Below are 17718 nucleotides of genomic sequence, written 5' to 3' on the forward strand. Positions count from 1 at the left end.
ACAAGCTGCAGGGTATGAGTAAAGGACAATAAAAAAGGCACCGATGGAAGCCAAAGTCCAGGGACTGGCACAAACTAGAGTGGACTGGCTTGGGGTCCCCAAGTCATAGGTTGGGTAATCATTTATCACATTTAAAGGAAAAGTTCCTGACTACTACTTTGAGCCTCATTGCAGCAAAGCCTCCTGACGCCTGGCTTTACCAAGCCTCACTAAGCCTGTACCTTCAATTCTTGAATTATGGAATCAGTCAACACTTTAAGAGCAGTGGTCATTGTCTGAAAGTTCAAGTCTGTGTCCCTATAATGTATGGTAGACGCTAGAAGGGTTGAATGTCAGCTTTTAATACTGACTGTAAAATAAATAAATTACACCTTTTATCCATAATTCTTAAAGAGTGTCTTTATCTAGCAGTCTCCAGGATGGTTCTGTTAAAAGGCTTTCATAAGTTATTCAAATAGCTTAGAGGAAAATTCCTTCTCCTGGTGAGTGGCTGCACTCGGCAGGTCCCAAGGCTAGGATGCTGTGTGTCTTCAGTGTCTGGAAGAGTCCCTACCCCAGTTGGTTTGGAAGTGAGAGGTAGCTTGTAAAGAGGAGCATTGTTTGAGGACAGCAGCAGTAACTATTTTGCTCTGGTGTTGATGGTTATTAATCAATCCAACAATGCATGGTTATTTGATTTGTAAACAATAATATGGACTATAAGTCTCCAAGGATCACTTTTCAAGATGTATTTTTGCCTAACACTTCACATGATAAGAAAATTGACCTGAACAAGTGTCATGTATTTTTTCAGTTGAAGGTTTTTTTATTCAGTAACAAGTAACCAACTTGTTAAATGCTCCAATTAAAATGTAACCAATTAGACCAATTAAAATATAACCAGTCTTTGTCTTTGCTTAATCAGTCTAAAGACACCTGATTTCAGGCAACAGTCAGAAAAAATGCTGGAAGTTGGAATTAGTGTTTTCTGACACATATACTTGCAGGACTGGCTCTGGAACTCAGGAAGTCAAGTAAATGTGTATCATTTCTGAACAGGTGTGTTTCATACTGTCAGGTACAGATGGTCTCCGTCCTTCCAGGGCTCTGGGGAAAGGCACAATATTGACTCATGGGAGTAGCCACAAAGGTGGCCAAAGTGAGGACCTCTGAACATTGGAGGACTTCGCCCAGTTTTAACCAATTCTTCTCTGCCCTGTACTTCCCAGCAGTGTCAGGCCTCTCCCTCTGCTCAGGCAGTCTATTCAGTCCATCTCCTGCCTTCCTTGCCTGCATCTTCTCTACTGCCTTGTCTTCTTTCTTCACTTCTGTCTCCTGTCCTTTCTCTGATCCCCATCAAAGGAATGACAGAATATTTTGATATTGAAAATCATGAGCGTACCAGCACTTTTTGCTTTGACTGTGTGTTTTATTCTTTGCATCTGCCTCTCACTGTTGTCTCCAAACTGTAGAAAAGAAAATTATTTTTGCAGTTCCAAGTTCCATGGAGTCCTGCTCTTGATCATCTTGTCTCAAAATGCTGTGTATTTCAAAATCTCAGTGTTGTCCAAGAGGAGAGATACCTGCTGTTGCCCACGTCTGTATATGAATGACTTTTAAAATAGCAGCAACCACAAATGAACAAAAGTTTAGTTTTATTTTTCCTATGTTATAAACCTTAGGTACTGAAAGATAGTTCCTGCACAGACTCCCCTTCTGAGAAATACATCTGCTGCTCCACTCATGTCCAGCATGACAATAATACACTCCAGAAATATTTACAGCCTTGTCATTCAAAAATGCTGTGTTTTTTTAAAAATGTAGTTAAAAAATATGCTGAAAGAAACTTTACGTATTTTGGAAATGTATGTGTTTTTCTTTTCTGCAACCTTCAGCAGTGCTGTGACTTTCATACAAACAAAGCAAAAAGAGATGGCTTGATTAGGATTTTGAGAAGAAACTGTAAGAAACCTCACCAGTCAGCCCAGTGCCTGTGAAAGGCAGTACTAAATGAGGAATGTTGCCCTGTTCTGTACCAGGTTAGCTAAAAAGAAGCAGTATCACATCTGGGTCTCTTCCAATATGCTCCATGAAGACAACAAGAACATACTATAGAGAATGTTCTGTTGTAATATAAATCTCCACATGCAAAATAAACTGCTGCCATAAGAGCTCCTCACCACATTCTTGTGTTAGCAGAGTGCAGGTGTAAAACCCTACAAGATGCACCAGCAGTGTCTGTGAGAGCTATACAAACTGGACTAGAGAATTACTTGTGCTTCACAACACAGGACTGGAAGACAACAAACAAGCCATGAAGAAACGCAGACGTGAACAGTCTGCAAAAAAATGCCCAAAAGTCAGTTGTATAAGCCACTTAGCAAGTACTAGAAGCTTTCTTCTTAATCTATCTGTCACATGGTTTTATAGCTGAAAATAATTAACTACTTACTATTGCTCAACAAGTAGGGGTCTATTTGAAATCACTTAATAACAGAAACAACGGGAGCACCAAGACAAGGTACTAAGAATTTCATCTGGTGTCCAAAACCAGAATTTAATCATATTAATTTCTGCGTTAGAGAGCCCAGATTCAGGGGCCAGGAAGGAAAGGCTTCTAGAGGTGGAAGTTACTATTCGGGTGGAGGAGAAACATAGAGGCAATTTAGAAGATACTTGATAAAGCATTGCATGGTGGTGTTTGATGGTAAGAGAATAAGGCATCATTCTGTCACTCTCTAATATGGATTCTAAAATATGGATGTGTTACTTAGTACTAAAACTTCTGTTGGAATTTATCAGTTCAAGTACATCTTTTCAAGGTGAGCCTAAGAGTAATATATTATCTCTAACCCTACTTCTCTCTTTGTGTCCCTGCAAGGGAACATATCCACTGCTGAATTTCCCCCAGATACCATCCTCCTTTCTTCTGCTACAATATGGTGGATTTGATCTCTTCAGGGCCTTTATAAAAAACCACGTGGGTCTGAGCTTTGAAGTTCCGTTTCTTGAACTCCTTCGAGATTTCCAGGAAGGACTTTCCCTTTGTCTCAGGAAGGAAAAACCCAACATAGAGTGCAGTGCAGACGCAGACCACAAGGAATGGGACGTAGCAGAAATGTGCTAGACTTTTCTGAGGAGGAGGAAGAAAACAAGACAGTGTTGGTAACATTCTGTACAATGAGAAATAGGCCACTAATCCTCGTTCCTGCACGGACTAACTTCACCTAGGGCGTATTTCTGTGCACCCTAGAGAGGGCCTCACATGCCTGGATGTGATAGCTCCCTGGCATAATTTGGAGAGATTTGACATAGCAAGAAGAGTATTTCAAAATGTTCTTTTCTGTCTTTCTCTCTATATATAGTTGTATAGAATGGGGCCCTACAGTATGAAATAAGACAGAACTGGATATTGTGGAGTTCTGCTCCCTTTCGCTTGAGGAATCACCTTAGGGAATGGTGACAGGGTCTGGCCAAGGGGAATTACATGATGTTTTTAGCCCCAGCTGTATTCAGCTGAGGACAAAAAAGGATTATCAGTCATCCATGCCTCAAATCAATCTGCTTCCAGCCTCACATCAGAAATCATCACAGAGAACATAAGGGAAGTTTGATTTAGAGGAGTTCTGACCATTTTCCTCATAAAGATACTTTTCATGGCAGTGCTATCTTGCTGTGTGTCCCCAGCTTGTGATATTCCAGGCCCTGTTAATTTCCCTGATCACTATCACAGCCTCTTCCTTGTACAAAACACTGAAGAGCTGCAGCTGATTGCTTTGCCTTGGGAACCCACCACAATGAATGGAAAGGCTGTTCCAACCAGAAATAGGTTGAACCAGAGCAGAGCACCACAGATCATGTAGGCAGCTGGCCGGGACATTTGATCAAAAACTTCTGTGGGCAGAACTCCTGTTACACCAGCTGGAAAAAGAAATGGCAAGAAAGTTGTTAATATTGTTGACATTATACTAAAAACAAGAGAACACATACAAACAAGCAAACCCAACGTGAAGTATATGAGAACAGTAAATTATTCTCATGAGTCAACAATGCCCATACAAGTGGTAATAGAGGTTAACTGCAGTGGGAAAGTTATAGGTTAAATATTAAGAACTGGCTAATTAGTCAAACTCTCTCATGTTAGAATGAACTCTGGGAAAGGTTTTGTAATCCATATTATTCTCACCAGGACCCAACTGCAAGAATGGCTTATAATTAATTCAACCCTATGGCACTGTAGGGACTGGGACAAGAAATTACTGCCAGCTCACATGGCATGTGACACTGGCAGCTTGATTCTTTTCTTTACCTGACTTCTTCAAACTCATGTAAGCAAACAGAGCCTCACATCTATTCACACACCCTGCAAACATCTGCATACACACAGCCTGTGTACTGCCCCCACAACCACAGAAACTAATGGACTTTGCCAAGAAAATGTATGTTAATAGGCTAAAAAATAGTTGTGGAAACTGTGCTTGCAGGTATCAGCAAGTAAATAATCAGATGACACAGCTGTCAATCTCTAGGGTTAAAGTGAAGCATTAGAAATGCTCGTCTACAGCCCTAATGGATTGGGCCGCAAATCAAAACCTTGTCCATTTAAGACAAGAATCACCTCCAAGTGCCATCACAAGATGGCTGTAAGGAGCGACAACACAGAGAATGGCACAGACTGTCCCTGCACAACACTGACATACGAGAGGCACACAAGCCCCAGAGAAATGGTTCAAAACGGCTGGCAGAAACTGCCTCATTCCTTTCAGTGCGCTGTGGCTAAAGAGGGCCTGAGAGTTTCCATAAGCTGCTTGCACACAGTTCCAAGCCCCTGCAATACCCAAAAGTTTCAGCAAAAATGCTGATGGAACTGACCTGGTCCGATTCCAAAGCTCAGGATATAGGCGAAAATGCAGGCCATGCTGAGATAAGGCATCCAGCTAATCTGAGTCTACAGCCACAGAGACCAATGGAAAACCAATAAGGGCACTTACACTTATTTGCCACCACTGATCACCCCACTCATATAAAAGGCAAAGCTCAACTCCATCCCACTTAGATAATGAAGTAAAGTTTGTTACCTGTTGGCTCAGAGCCACCATGAAGACTATGGCCCATCCTGCCATAAAGATATAACCCCCCAGGAGCAGTGGCCTCCGACCAGCGTAGTCTATAATCATGTTCTGCACAAAGTAACAGAGTGAAATAAAGCAAGATATTTAATTTGTGTTTATATTTCCTGCCTGCTCCCTCTCCCCATTTCAATACTCCATCCCTCGTTCCCTCTACAACTACTTTAAGGAAGTTGTCCACTTCTTAGCAAACAAAAAGTCAAAGGAAACAGTTTGCTGGCAGGAGTCAGGCAAGAAGAATGTTCAGAAGGGATGAGAATGTTCCAGCTGCAGCCTAAACTCTGACACTATCCATACTGACATGAAGCAAGAGTTATGCTTTTTAGAGATTTCAGACAGTGATGACGATGCAGTGTCTGACAAAATACCCCTGCAATAACCTGTCTGGACATGAGTGCTGACTGCTGTGCGTGAAGAGCCTCCTTGGCAAGAAAAGCAATGTAAATCCAAAATCTGTAATTAACAGCCTCCTCACTGTCAATAGAGTCTGCATGTCAGCAGAGTGCATTAAGAGTCTCACACAAGTGACAGACGTGATCAGTTCACAGCTCCCCGTGCCGATTACAACATATGGGATTTTTTCCTGAGGAATTCCAGCCTCTTGGAACACATAAGCTGCATAAAAATACATCTGGGGAGAGAAGAGAGGAGAAAGCAGTAAGGGAAAACATTTGAAAATACATCCCATTGTTTTTCCTGAAGGACCACACACAGAATGACTAATGTGCTGTCATACAGCCTATTTTGACAATGTCCCTCTGAATCTTGCCATAATGCACAGGTGTACTTTAGGAACCAAGCATCTGAGGCTTGAAGATTTTCACAGGCAGGGCAGACCACTATTCATTCTTCTCCTGCAGCAGGAATGTTAAACCCAAGAGCTTGCACCCATGTCTTGCGATACAGCACAGCTGCCGATGGCTGTAGCTGCCAGGCTGCTTACCGAATCATTCCCACAGAGCTGCATGGCACTGCTAAGCACAACGATACTGATCAGCTGCCACCTCAAAGCTGGATTTTGGAAAAGCTCCCAAGGGTTCTTCGCTTTCTGGCCTTTAACAGCAGCCTGTTCAGCCAGCATCTCTTCTAGCTCTGCACTCAGGTCACTGTTGCCTCTGAGCTTCTGCAGTGCTGCAAGGACAAGGGAACCTCTTATCCTCTGAACCTCACCTTCAATTTGCCTGCTTTGCAGGGAGAAGGATTGAGCAGCAAGTGATGGCCGCAGAAAGCTGTAGGACAGAGTCTGTGATCATGGTGTTATCTTCACAGAGATGGTCAGCTGTGGTGCAGCCATTTGAAGGATTTGGGGGAAAGGGAGTGCAAATTCCTCACCATTGTTTGACAAGAGAATATTTCCAACCAGTGCTATTTCAGCAGCCATGTTTCTGACTCAGATCTCAAGTGACTTCTCTGGGAAACGCAGGCAGTTAAGATGTTCTTGGTACACAGCACATATCTCCTGGAAACTAATTCCAGCCACTCTGTATATGGGGATTTGTATGTTACAAATCTAAGCAAATCCCTTAATATGAATTAGCTTCAGATTTGGTCATGAGCTCTTCAACCAGCATTTACTTCACTTCATAGTTACAAAACATATTTGCCATTGTGGACACAAGTCCCACCTTTTGACCCTACCATTGTAGCAAAAAAATCTTTTGCAGGAAGATGCCTTTCAATTACCCCAATAGATCAAAAATAAGATTAGATTATTATTTTTTTTAGTTTGGAAGGAGGAAGTGGTCATAACTGGAACTTAATATGACACTTCCTACATGTAAAAGTTGTGGCACCATTTTCAAAATGTTGGGGCCCAAGTCTGTCCACAAAAGCATACATTCATCTGCATTCAGTGTTACTGCAGTTGTTCATATAAATTGTGGTGGTTTAACCTCAGCTGGCAACTAAGTAACAAGCAATAAGGCAAGAGGAAATGGCCTCGGGCTGTGCCAGGGGAGGTTTAGATTGGGTATTAGGAAAAATTTCTTCACTGAAAAGGTTGTCAAGCCCTTGAACAGGCTGCCCAGGGAAGTGGTTGAGTCCCTATCCCTGGCAGTATTTAAAAGACTTGAGATGTGACGCTTAGAGACATGGTTTAGTGGTGGACCTGGCAGTGCTGGGTTAATGGTTGGACTTGAAGATCTTTCCCAACAAATGATTCTATGATTCTAATATCAGTCCACTTTCTCACTGTTTATCTGCCCAGTCAGCAGATCTCACATGCTCAGTAAGAGGTTAACAGTCACCTTAAACTCACCAGAGATGCAGGATTCTTTATCTCCACGGTCAATCAAGAGGTACCTGGGACTTTCAGGGAACCAAGGCAGAGCTATGAGCTGGATCAGGGCAGGCACCACATTGCTAGCTAAAAGGAATGGCCAGCTCTCCTCCCCTCCTAGTACCTCCCTAGAGAAAAAACCACCATAATTCGCACAGTACATTTTGCAATCTGGCAAGAGCCCAGCATCCTCTGCTGCATGTGGGCACTGGAAAAGAAAGAAAAAAGAGGGGTACTAAAGAAAAAAAAAAGAAAGAAAGAAAAAAAAAAAGGAGAAAAAAGATTCAGTAAGTATAAACTGGGCTTCTCACTCTACATTACCTGAGTCCAACAACCTGCCCCAGCACCAACCCCAGGGCTGTAAATGATGCAGAGGTCAAGGCCACAGCTCCTCTGAGCTTCTTTGGGGCGCCTTCCGCCAGATACATAGGCTGAATATTCATGCTTACACCTGGCCAAAGCAGAAAAATGCTGACCTCAGCTTGTAGAGAGATGAGTTCAAATGCAGTCAGTCACCTCTTGAGGTTGCCAGTTGGACCCTTCTGTTGCAGACCATGTGATGTCTTATCTACCAGTGCTTATTATTTACCCAAACTTTCAATTTCATTTTTATTCATTGTATAAGCTGCTAGACATAGATTTCCATACTTACAGGAAACTGAAACCTGTCAGGGCCTCAGTCCTATGGTCTTTTCAGCACCAAATCCAAGGTTGTAAGTGATACTTCCCTCTAGTCCCCCATTTTGAGGGGAAGATCATATTTTAAGTCACTTGTATCAATCATTAATTCCTTGGAAGAACTTCTATAAAAGCTTTAATGTTGGTGCTCATGCTGGTGAGTGACTGATAACATTCTTACAAGCAGATAGGGTTCAATTTCCAGCTCATTTTCACCCAGGGCTCCCTTCCCTGCATGCAGAGTTCACACAGATACTCACATGTGTATTACACAAAAAAAGCCTGCCTAGAAAAGAGTCTTTAGAAGCAAAATATAAAATCTGTATCTACAACTTCCTCATTTGTGTACACGTGTGGTCAGACTAGAAGATTAATTGCTTTAATGTCTGGGATCGTTTGTATTTAAATATCTTCTATTTCTAATTGATAATTGTTATCATGTTCGTCCTGTTACATTTCTCATGTTGCCATACCTGCATTAACTCCAGTGAAAAATCTGCTGAGCATAATCATTTCAAAGGATTTTGCCATTCGGCTGAATCCTGACAAGAATGCCGCTATGATCACAAAGACATTGTTCAGTAGCAGGGACATCTTCCTTCAGAGAGAAAAGACACAGCTGTGAGCACATGTGTGTCAGGTTTAGTTATCAGATAAAACATTTCACATGGCAGCTCCAACCTGCTATGCCTGGAAGCTCAAGGTGGGCTGCTCAGCTCCAGCACAGAACATCCTGGTTACCTAAAGCCCTATATGAGGTGTCTGCGTGCAGGCGGCAGATCAGCAGTTTTGGTGTCTTGATGTGAAAACAGGAATCAGCATTGACAGGTAAATTGCATGGCTGATATAGAGTCATCTCCAACTACCAGCATGACCACAGGGTGTCCTTGCAGTGCTGACTTTAGACTGGCTCTCGCACTCACAGTTTCCCATTTGAATGGAGACGAGTATTCCTTCAGTAAGTCATGTGCATTTTGATCTGAAAATGCTAATTTGTTGAAACAGGGATTTTTCATGTAATAGTTTGATCCTTATGAAACTCTTGTCAGAAAGTTTTCATGTGTCTCAGGAGGAATTCTGTTCAAAAGCATGAAAAAAGCCTGAGAGCTCTACTGACCCTTAATAGCCAGTAATTCTCCCTAGTTCCAACTCACTGCCTTACCTACTCCTCAGAAGTCAGTCTTGTTTTCTCTTATTCGTGATGGGATGATTTTATTCCAAAGCAGTACAAGGCTAAACCTCTTTTCATTGGATAAAGAAGCCATATCCTTTCCATGAAACAAGTGAGCCATGGGAGACAGTCCTCTACAGCCCCATCCAAAAACATAACGGTGCCTGCTTCATCATATGAGACGAACAAACTGAAGTGATAGCACAAATTTTGGGATCAACAAAGAGTGGGGCAAAAATCTAACCTCCTATTAGTTTATGTTAGTAACACTAAGCATTTTTTTCTGAAGAGAACTGGGGATAGAGCTGCGTATGAAGGATAGGTAAGGAAAGACAGATACTTATACCTCCTGAAATATTTCCATCAAAAACATGGATACACAGCCTGTGAGACATGAGGACTTGGGATGTTACAACTGCTCTTTGCAAGTACCCTCTGTTTTTCCAGTATCATTTCTACCAATTCACACAGTTCATTTTGAAGAAAAATCCTTGGTCTGCTCTGTCATGATCTCCTATTTAAAAGGATGGCAGAAAACTGGGCACAAAAATGATGGTGATTATGTGGGTGGTTACTGTGATATGGAGTTGAACTAAAACCCTTGTAGCACCAGCTGGGTCAGACTATGATGAGAAGGTAATGGGGGGGAAAGAACTGTTCCTGTTGGGTTTTGAGACATGAAATACTGCTATATCAGGTGGTTCCTCCATGCCAGCTCAGAATGTTAATGGAAGACTGATCTGTGATAGAAAACTTGTTTTCATAATTTTTAACTACAGTAGGTATTGTGCTGTAGAGTTCATAATTCCTCTTGAACTAATGGAAACTGCAAAGCTGAACTTAAAATTCAGCACCCTCTTACCTTCCCAACATGATGGCCATGGGCCCAGCAGCAACAGCCCCAGTGAGTCCTCCCAGAGGGTATGCAGAGACAGTGAAAGACCACAGCAGCAGTATCATGTTGCTCTCAAGGGGAACGCCTGTGCGCTCCAGCCAGGTTTCATTCATGAACATCTGGATGTACTGAGAGGGAAGCACAGTGCTGCATAACCATGACACAGAGATGAAGGACACTGAGAAATCTAAAGTCTTCTTTATTAATATATCTTTATTCTGTGTTCAAGCCTCCAAACCTTTGGTTGAAATGGCCTCTAGCTCTTAGATGTGTTTTTAACTGAGGGTTAAGAGTGTAAAACTATAGCTGTTGAAAAGTTGTGCTTCATTTGTATCTGTATGTAGCTATCTTGGATAATTAAAAATGTATTTCATGGGTCCAACTTTGAATTTAAGGGCAAAAGTCAGTTTCAAAGGATGCAAGTTGGACATTGGAGAAGTTTAGAATTAGATTTGCTAAAACAATTGAAACAAGGCTTTTGAATAAATTCTTGTGACACTAGGTTCTGCTCAAGGGTGGCTCTTGACAACAAAGTCCTGTACCTCAGATGTGAACTATACAGAGGGAACAACACATCGTTCTGTTCTCACCCTCAGTATTAGCAGATTGCATATTTTCAGTAGCAGGCCATGGTTTATAGCCAGACTGAGAACATTAAGGCAGTGTCTGTCTCAGGAGGAAGCTCTCAGACTAGTGGTACTTACTGAAGCTGGAGCATTGATGATGGAGATGTTGTAACCATATTGGAAAGTACCTCCAATCCCAGCGGCACATATTGTCAGTATCAGGATCTTGCTCTGAAGCTGAAGAAGATGGACAGAAAATCGATGGCTCCCTTCCATAGAACAAAATGGCTCAACAGACATTTGGTCCATTCATACTTTGAGTATTAAAATAGGCTGTGAATGTTGTCTTAAAATGGGAGGTGCCAAAGAGACAGACACACACACACACACGATTTTAAAACTATCTCCCTCTGCTGCAGGAAAGTATTAATAATTCATTGCCATTCATAAAGATTTTGGGACTGTTTTGGGGCAAAGGCCTGCAAGCGTCTATGGTTTAATATTTAATGTGTACGCTTACAAAAAGTCAGTGCAAAAACCGTAAATATTGGCAGAGAATGGTGTTATAGCTTCAATTAATTCAATTTATTACAAAAACCTGTACTGACTTGATGAATTATTCAAGAAGAATTGCCAAATTTTAATGACTACTGCCTCATTTCTAGCTAAGCTCTATTGGACGGAGCTTCTCTGTGGTATGGGGGGGTTTCTCATGGCCATTTATATCTAGTGCATTTCTGATTCATTAGCATGCTTTATCTTCTACCTTTTCATGGTAATGACATATATTTTAGTTTAAAATAGAGTGCCTTTCGTATGCTGCCTCACATGTACAGAGCAGACAATGTCTCTCTGTTGAACTTTCTCATTACACAGTTGTTCCTACATGTTCTTGTGTTTAGCAGTCTATAATTGTGTATTCAGTCAAAATATTTTGTACATCTTCAGTACTATGATATAGGTGAAATATGTGGCAGACAGTAGGTCCTATGCCATGTTCTAGTCTTCTTGAGGTCATTTATTCATCAGGATTGCCCATTGCTTTTATTGCCACCTAACACTGCTGCTAAGCTTTTGGAAGCACAGGCAGATGAATGGGGCTGCTTTAGGCAGCATCATGGGATATCAGGGTGTTGGTATAAAAGTGAGGTCTCTTGACTTTTTGAAGGTTGTAGAACCAGCTGTTCTGGTTGACACAGTATGGTAACTGAGAGCTCACTGGCAGGCTTGCAAGCAAAAACATGCATCTTTCTTCCCCTTGCAGTAGGATGCCCTGAGTGTTATAGTATAAATGGGTGGTCCACATGAGAACAACGCTGGGGCTAACTGTGGAGAGCTGGGGACACTGTAGAAACTTTCTAAACAGTTGTGTTTATCTTTTCTCCTCTGTCATGTTTGTAAGCCTCAGGTCATTCTTGCCTGGATACTTTCCTATGTGAGTCTGCCTTCAAATTGACCTACAGCTTCTGTAGAGGAACACAGCTGAATGTCAGCAGCATAATGTCTCCTTGTTGACCTCACCAGTGAACATCCCTTCCTCATTGCAGCCACACCACCCTATTGGCTGGTCTCTCCCCCCTCCATCCTTGTCAGTTCACACTTATTCTGTGCCTGTACCTTTGGTTTTCCCATCTGCATGCGAGATCCTGTGACTGACAAGCTATGTCATCATGGTGTCCTTGGACTGGGAGCACTATCCCACCCAGGTCTCAAGACCACTCTGAGCTGCTGGAGCCTGACACCTCCTGCACAATGTGCTGGGTGGCCCATGGCCAGGATGGCCTTTGCCAGCTCCTTGCTTGCAAACCCCTCCCATTGGAACAGCTCTACGAATGACATGAAGAGCCCGTGCTCAGGCTTGGCTGTTCACCAGCTAGCGCAGGGCACCTCAGGTTAGATTGTGTTTTGCTAGATGAATATGGACCTCATTGACCCTGAGAAGAACTTGGATAACCCGAAGCTGGTGAGCTTTTCCTGTTGTACGTGCTCATTTTCTTCTTACAGAGCCATCTACCAGAGAAAAGGAAAGTTTTTCCTAGTCTTGCAATAGCTCAAACATCACAAATTCAAATAATCTTAGATTTTTCCTTTCCTCAAAGCCTTTTATCATAAATACCTTCCATACCAGCCTGAGACAGGACATTCTCTGAGGACAGAAGTGAAGCCAGACTGTTCCAGCCTTGAAGCAAGAAAAGGCCAAGCTCTCTCCTGTCCCAGTTAGAAGCGGGTATGTTTCACTTGCGTTTTCCTTAGCTACACCACCTCCCTGTCTTGTAACTGAGACCTGAGCTAAGGATTGTGCACCTGATATCTCTGCTCTTCCCAGTTATTCTAGTTCTCCAAGTGAGGGAGATTTCCTCTCTCTGCAATAGCACGTGTCTTTTTTTAATCACAATGCCTAGGAATGTAACACTCCTTCTGCTCGTTATCCTGCTTTATGTATAGAGTACATCCCCTCTCCGGTCCTCTATCACAGAGCTCTCTTGTGGCCATCAGCTAAAGGAAAATGGTTTGCTTCCTCCAGGAGCCACCAAACAGGTCTGTACTCAGAGCTGACCTGTATTTACAAGGTGACCTTCCCAAACCTTTCTTAACGCCCAGCTTCCGCACTGTTGTCCCAGCCACAGTGGTGGTGTGCAACTGCCAGGAGAGCCATTAGGCTGTCAGCTTTATCTCAAGGACTGTGATGAGTTGGAGAAATAATTCTACAAGAGCCTGCTAGTACTTACAAAGCCTTATAAAAACTGAAATTAAAAAAATCATCTGTCAACAATAATAGTAAAATAGATGTTTTTTACCAGTCTCTGCAGCTTGTTCATCCTCTTTGGTAGTTTTCCTCTGTCTGCCAAAGCTGCCGGTACTCTCAGCAGTGCTCTAAAGGATTATTTAAATCTCCAGCATAGGAATTTGTATTTAGTCACCCATTACATTAGGATAAGACACTTGACTTGGCAGGTATTTTGCCAGCTGATTTACATTCTCAAAATGGGGCTGCATGTTCATTAGCAAGACATTTCAATTAATTTTGTCGAAAGTACATGACAGTTTGGGGAAGTGATTCAGAAAGATCCAGAGCTGTAAATCCCACTGAAGTCCAGTATGGTTTATGGCATACATTCCCTCTGAAAGCATCTGGCACAGGTGCCCAGTAGCACTTGTCTGATTAAGTGTGATCAAAGCAGAAGTAAACTACAGCTTTTTTTCTGACTGTATTTGTCCTGGAACCTAATCTAGAATGTGAGAGACAAAACAGCTTATTTCTCTTGGTCTTGTCAGTGACAGGAATGAACAAATCACAAACCTTTCAAAGCCCTTGTTATGCCAAGCCTTTTTGCTGCACTCTTGTCTATGTCCCAGTGACATACAGGCACTCCAGCTGTTGCTGACAAGAGGACTGTACATGGGTGCACAGAAGGCTGCAGTTTTCTTCCCACTCCGTAGCCTGGCATGGAGCAAACAGCAACACTTACAGCACTCAATTTTGTCACCAATTATCTCTAGCTTTCATTTCACAAAAGGCTGAGGGCTTTGCTTTTACACATGCCATGTGACTTTTTTTTGCTTCTGAAGTGCATAATACATAATATGTATTACATTATATATTATATTAAAGTGCATATTATGTGATATGTAATAGATCTACCTAATATGTAGTGTTGCAGGTAAGCCTAGTGCTGGGGTGGGCATGGGAGAGTAAGCTGCTGGGGGAAGAATGAGTATCTGACCAAAATGTTCTCAGCTCCTTTTGAGTTGTCACCCCGTCTCACACAGCATTGTCCTGCAGTTCTTTAAGCCTTGTTCTCTATACAGCTTCAGAGAGTGAAGAGCCCTTCTGAGGGCAACGGGTAGGGCTGTGTGTGCTGATTACACCAAGGACTATAACTGGTTTTGTGTTTGGGAGATATTAAGGGATCAACCAAGCTTAACCATCACAGAGGTATGGTGGAGGAGACTTTATACAAGGGATTTATGTCAAACCTTGGGAGTACCAATCTGAAACTTGGGTTCTTTTTTAAAATCTTGGTTAAAAATTAAATAACTCTGTGCAGTAGAAGCCCCTCCTCTACCCGAGTGGCTCCAGCTAAATTCTAATCAGTTGAAAAGGTTTAATCCCGCTGTAATAGTGGCTTCTTCAGTGACCTTTCATCTTTGTTTTTTTGGCTTATCTTTCACTAGTGTGTGAGCTTTATACTCTTCCTTTGTTAATCACCCATCATTTAATCAGGACAGAGTAGCTGACAGGGCTTGTGCAATGGGTTTGGCTCATCTGGTAGTTGCTTATTGTTCCAGATGTGGTTCCCTTTTCCATATAAGCTACAGAAGACAGCAAGGAAGTAGTAATTGCAATGACAGGCTTGCTTCTTTCTGTGAAATAGAAAGGCACTCCCCGGGAGTGAGAAATGGTGTATCCTCATGAATCCTAGAGATGGGCCCTAGTAGAGATGGAGGCATATTGCACTGCCAGTAGTAATAGCAAAGCTGCTGTTTCACAAGATATCTGGCCTTTAGCAGTAATCATGGTATTTTAACATTCTGCTCAGTGCAATTTGTTAGGGGTCTGACAGATTTCAAAGTATTCAAAATAACTGAAACTTTTTTTTTAGAACACCTCTTTGTCCCTACTCAGTTTTTACTACACCTGAATGGAAATATAAACCTCTTCCACATCTCAGAATTACTCTCTTAGGAATGTGTGAGTAGGGATGTGATGCTGCATCAGCTGCAGCCACTAAGTGGCAGGAGAAGTACAAAATTGCCTGATTAGGCTCTGAATCCAACATGACAGCAGTGCTGCCTGTGGTGTGTGGCAGGGGTCAGAGGACTACTTATAATGGCCTCCCAAACAATAACTTGTTCACTGGGGAAACAGACAATACTGTACAAGTTAACAGTCACTGATGTATAATTTAGGCAGCATGTATCAAGAACAGTAACACATTCAAGAACAAAAGTTCTATTTTTTTCCTGCTGTCTATTCTGAATAAGATCAGGTTTGAATAGATTTCTTCCAGGGAAAAAAACACATATGCTGTCTTAGGCAAGGGCCTTCTCCTTTTTCCTAGCATCTTATAAGCAGGAACCACCTAGTGCAGGTCCTTGTCCCCTCAGATGATGGTGTACAGGAGTTTCAGCTTGTGGCTACCAGGTGGAGTGTCACTGGTTGTTCTAGTCACTGAGATTTGTCATGGGAGCCTTTGAGGTAGGTGGGGATTATTCCATTTCTAGCTCCTTAGACAGAGGCCGACATGTCAAAGCATGTCTCTGGTTGGATAAGAGGCAAAGGAATGCAGCTCACCCAGGCAGTCTAGTCTCCATCTGTTCCCTAGGCCTGAGTACCATGAATCTGATCCATTTGTCTCATTTTCATTGCAGTCAAACATAGAAATATATCTTTCTGCAATGACCTGGTCGAAGACTTCCTGCTTAGACCATTGCACTGTCTTATTTTTCCAAGGCAAATCTGTGTACATTCTTCTATTTAACAGAAGATGAAGGCAGTATTCAACACAGTCCAAAGGAAATCCTAGAGGCACTGGACACCAGTGCACAAGGGCAGGTGCTGTCAGGGGATGCGTTTGCATCTTCTGCTGGGCCTCCCAACAGGCTTTCCTCAAGTCTCTCCTTATTTCACCTTTACATTCCCTGAACTGTGTGGAGCCACCTTCTCTCTCTTTAAAACCCATACCCAGTGCTTTTAAGTGGGGGTTAAACCAGAGAGCTTGCAAGCTGTGCAATGAAGTGAAGCAAGGCAGTCTTGGGTCAGAGAAGGGAAATAGCAGGTGAACTTATGACAGCTCCAGGAGATGAGCGAAGTCCTGTGGGCAGGCAGTGAGATACCATGGATTGTGGCACAGGCTGTTCACAAGCCCCCCTGTTCCAGAAAGGGCATAAACTGGCTGTTGCTGTGGCTCAATCTGTCTGTGCATCTGGCTAGCTGCAAGTGGGTGTTCCTGGAGGTTGTTTTTTCTAGTAATAGCCACCTTGATGAGTGGATGGATAATTTTTTTTCCTCCTACATAGCATCTATATGATGTGCTTTTGGGCTGACAGATGTTCACATTGGTTGGGTTTCTAACTGGATTCCTGCTGCACCTTAAAACCCCCAGCATTCCCAAAGTTCAGTCCTTATGATCACAATTTCAGAATCACAGTTGGTGTAGATGAGAAGCCTCCAGTCTCAGGGTCCGTCACCAGGGTATAACCACCGCACTGCAGTTACTCAAACTCCTGGCTCTGGATGCCTTCACATAAACTCAGCAGGTTTCCAGCACCACTGTGGGGACCTACCACCCTCTTCCCTCAAATACTTTTTCACTGAACTCAAACCTGTCATAATCAAGGTGAAATATGATGCCATGAGCATGGGAGAGGAGTTATTTGGAGAATGTAATGTCAGTCTCTGCCTGTAATTATCTGACTGCAGGAATAAGTAGTAATCCTGCCTACCATTAGGAAAGACCATCAACACATGCTCTTTGATCTGGCATACACTGAGAGGCTCCTATGTTTTAGAGTGTTTTTTAACCCAGGATCATCTGGACCAATTGCAATTACACTGCAAGAGGAGAGAAGCAGACCCATTTCCACCTGTGAGGCTTGGATCTACAGGATGAAGTCTCCCTATAAACACTACACTATAAAGTGTATATAAAGTATAAAGAAGAGATCTGGAGCTGCTCCCTGGCTAGTTGTTGGCTCACTCCCAAGCTTTAGCCTGGCTATTTCTATAAATCCTTCTCTCTTTCCTGTGAGGACCACCACAGTAAAGTACAAAATACCTCTGTCTGCTTGTCCTGACTCTTGCAGGACTCATTCAGGATACAGAAGACAAATAACATCATCTACAAATAAGAAGCTTTCTCAAGAAATGTCCAGCAGTTCTGCTGGTTTTATGCTGAAAACAATGTTTATGGAACTTAGCTGTTAAAATGGATTTTCTTTGTAGGAAGTTAGTGCCCTGCTGTGACACCACTATTCTCAGTTCCAGCAGTTCACTCATGTTCCTTAGAAAAAACCCACAA

At 42.5% G+C, this 17718-nt stretch overlaps 1 protein-coding gene across 1 annotated transcript; it reads right to left on the bottom strand.

Moving 5' to 3' along the window:
- Positions 1-2571: 2571 nt before the first annotated feature.
- Positions 2572-13595, bottom strand: SLC2A11 (solute carrier family 2 member 11). The gene is made up of 12 exons (XM_037400155.1): positions 13495-13595; positions 10835-10933; positions 10098-10258; positions 8538-8662; positions 7708-7837; positions 7366-7514; positions 6052-6239; positions 5629-5739; positions 5058-5159; positions 4852-4927; positions 3773-3900; positions 2572-3112 (listed from the first exon to the last, which is right to left on the bottom strand). The coding sequence occupies exons 1-12, from the start codon at positions 13513-13515 to the stop codon at positions 2912-2914; spliced, it is 1491 nt and encodes a 496-aa protein (XP_037256052.1). The 5' UTR covers positions 13516-13595; the 3' UTR covers positions 2572-2911.
- Positions 13596-17718: the final 4123 nt, after the last annotated feature.

The sequence above is a fragment of the Falco rusticolus genome, chromosome 1, assembly GCF_015220075.1.
Source record: "Falco rusticolus isolate bFalRus1 chromosome 1, bFalRus1.pri, whole genome shotgun sequence".
Lineage (NCBI taxonomy): Eukaryota > Metazoa > Chordata > Aves > Falconiformes > Falconidae > Falco > Falco rusticolus.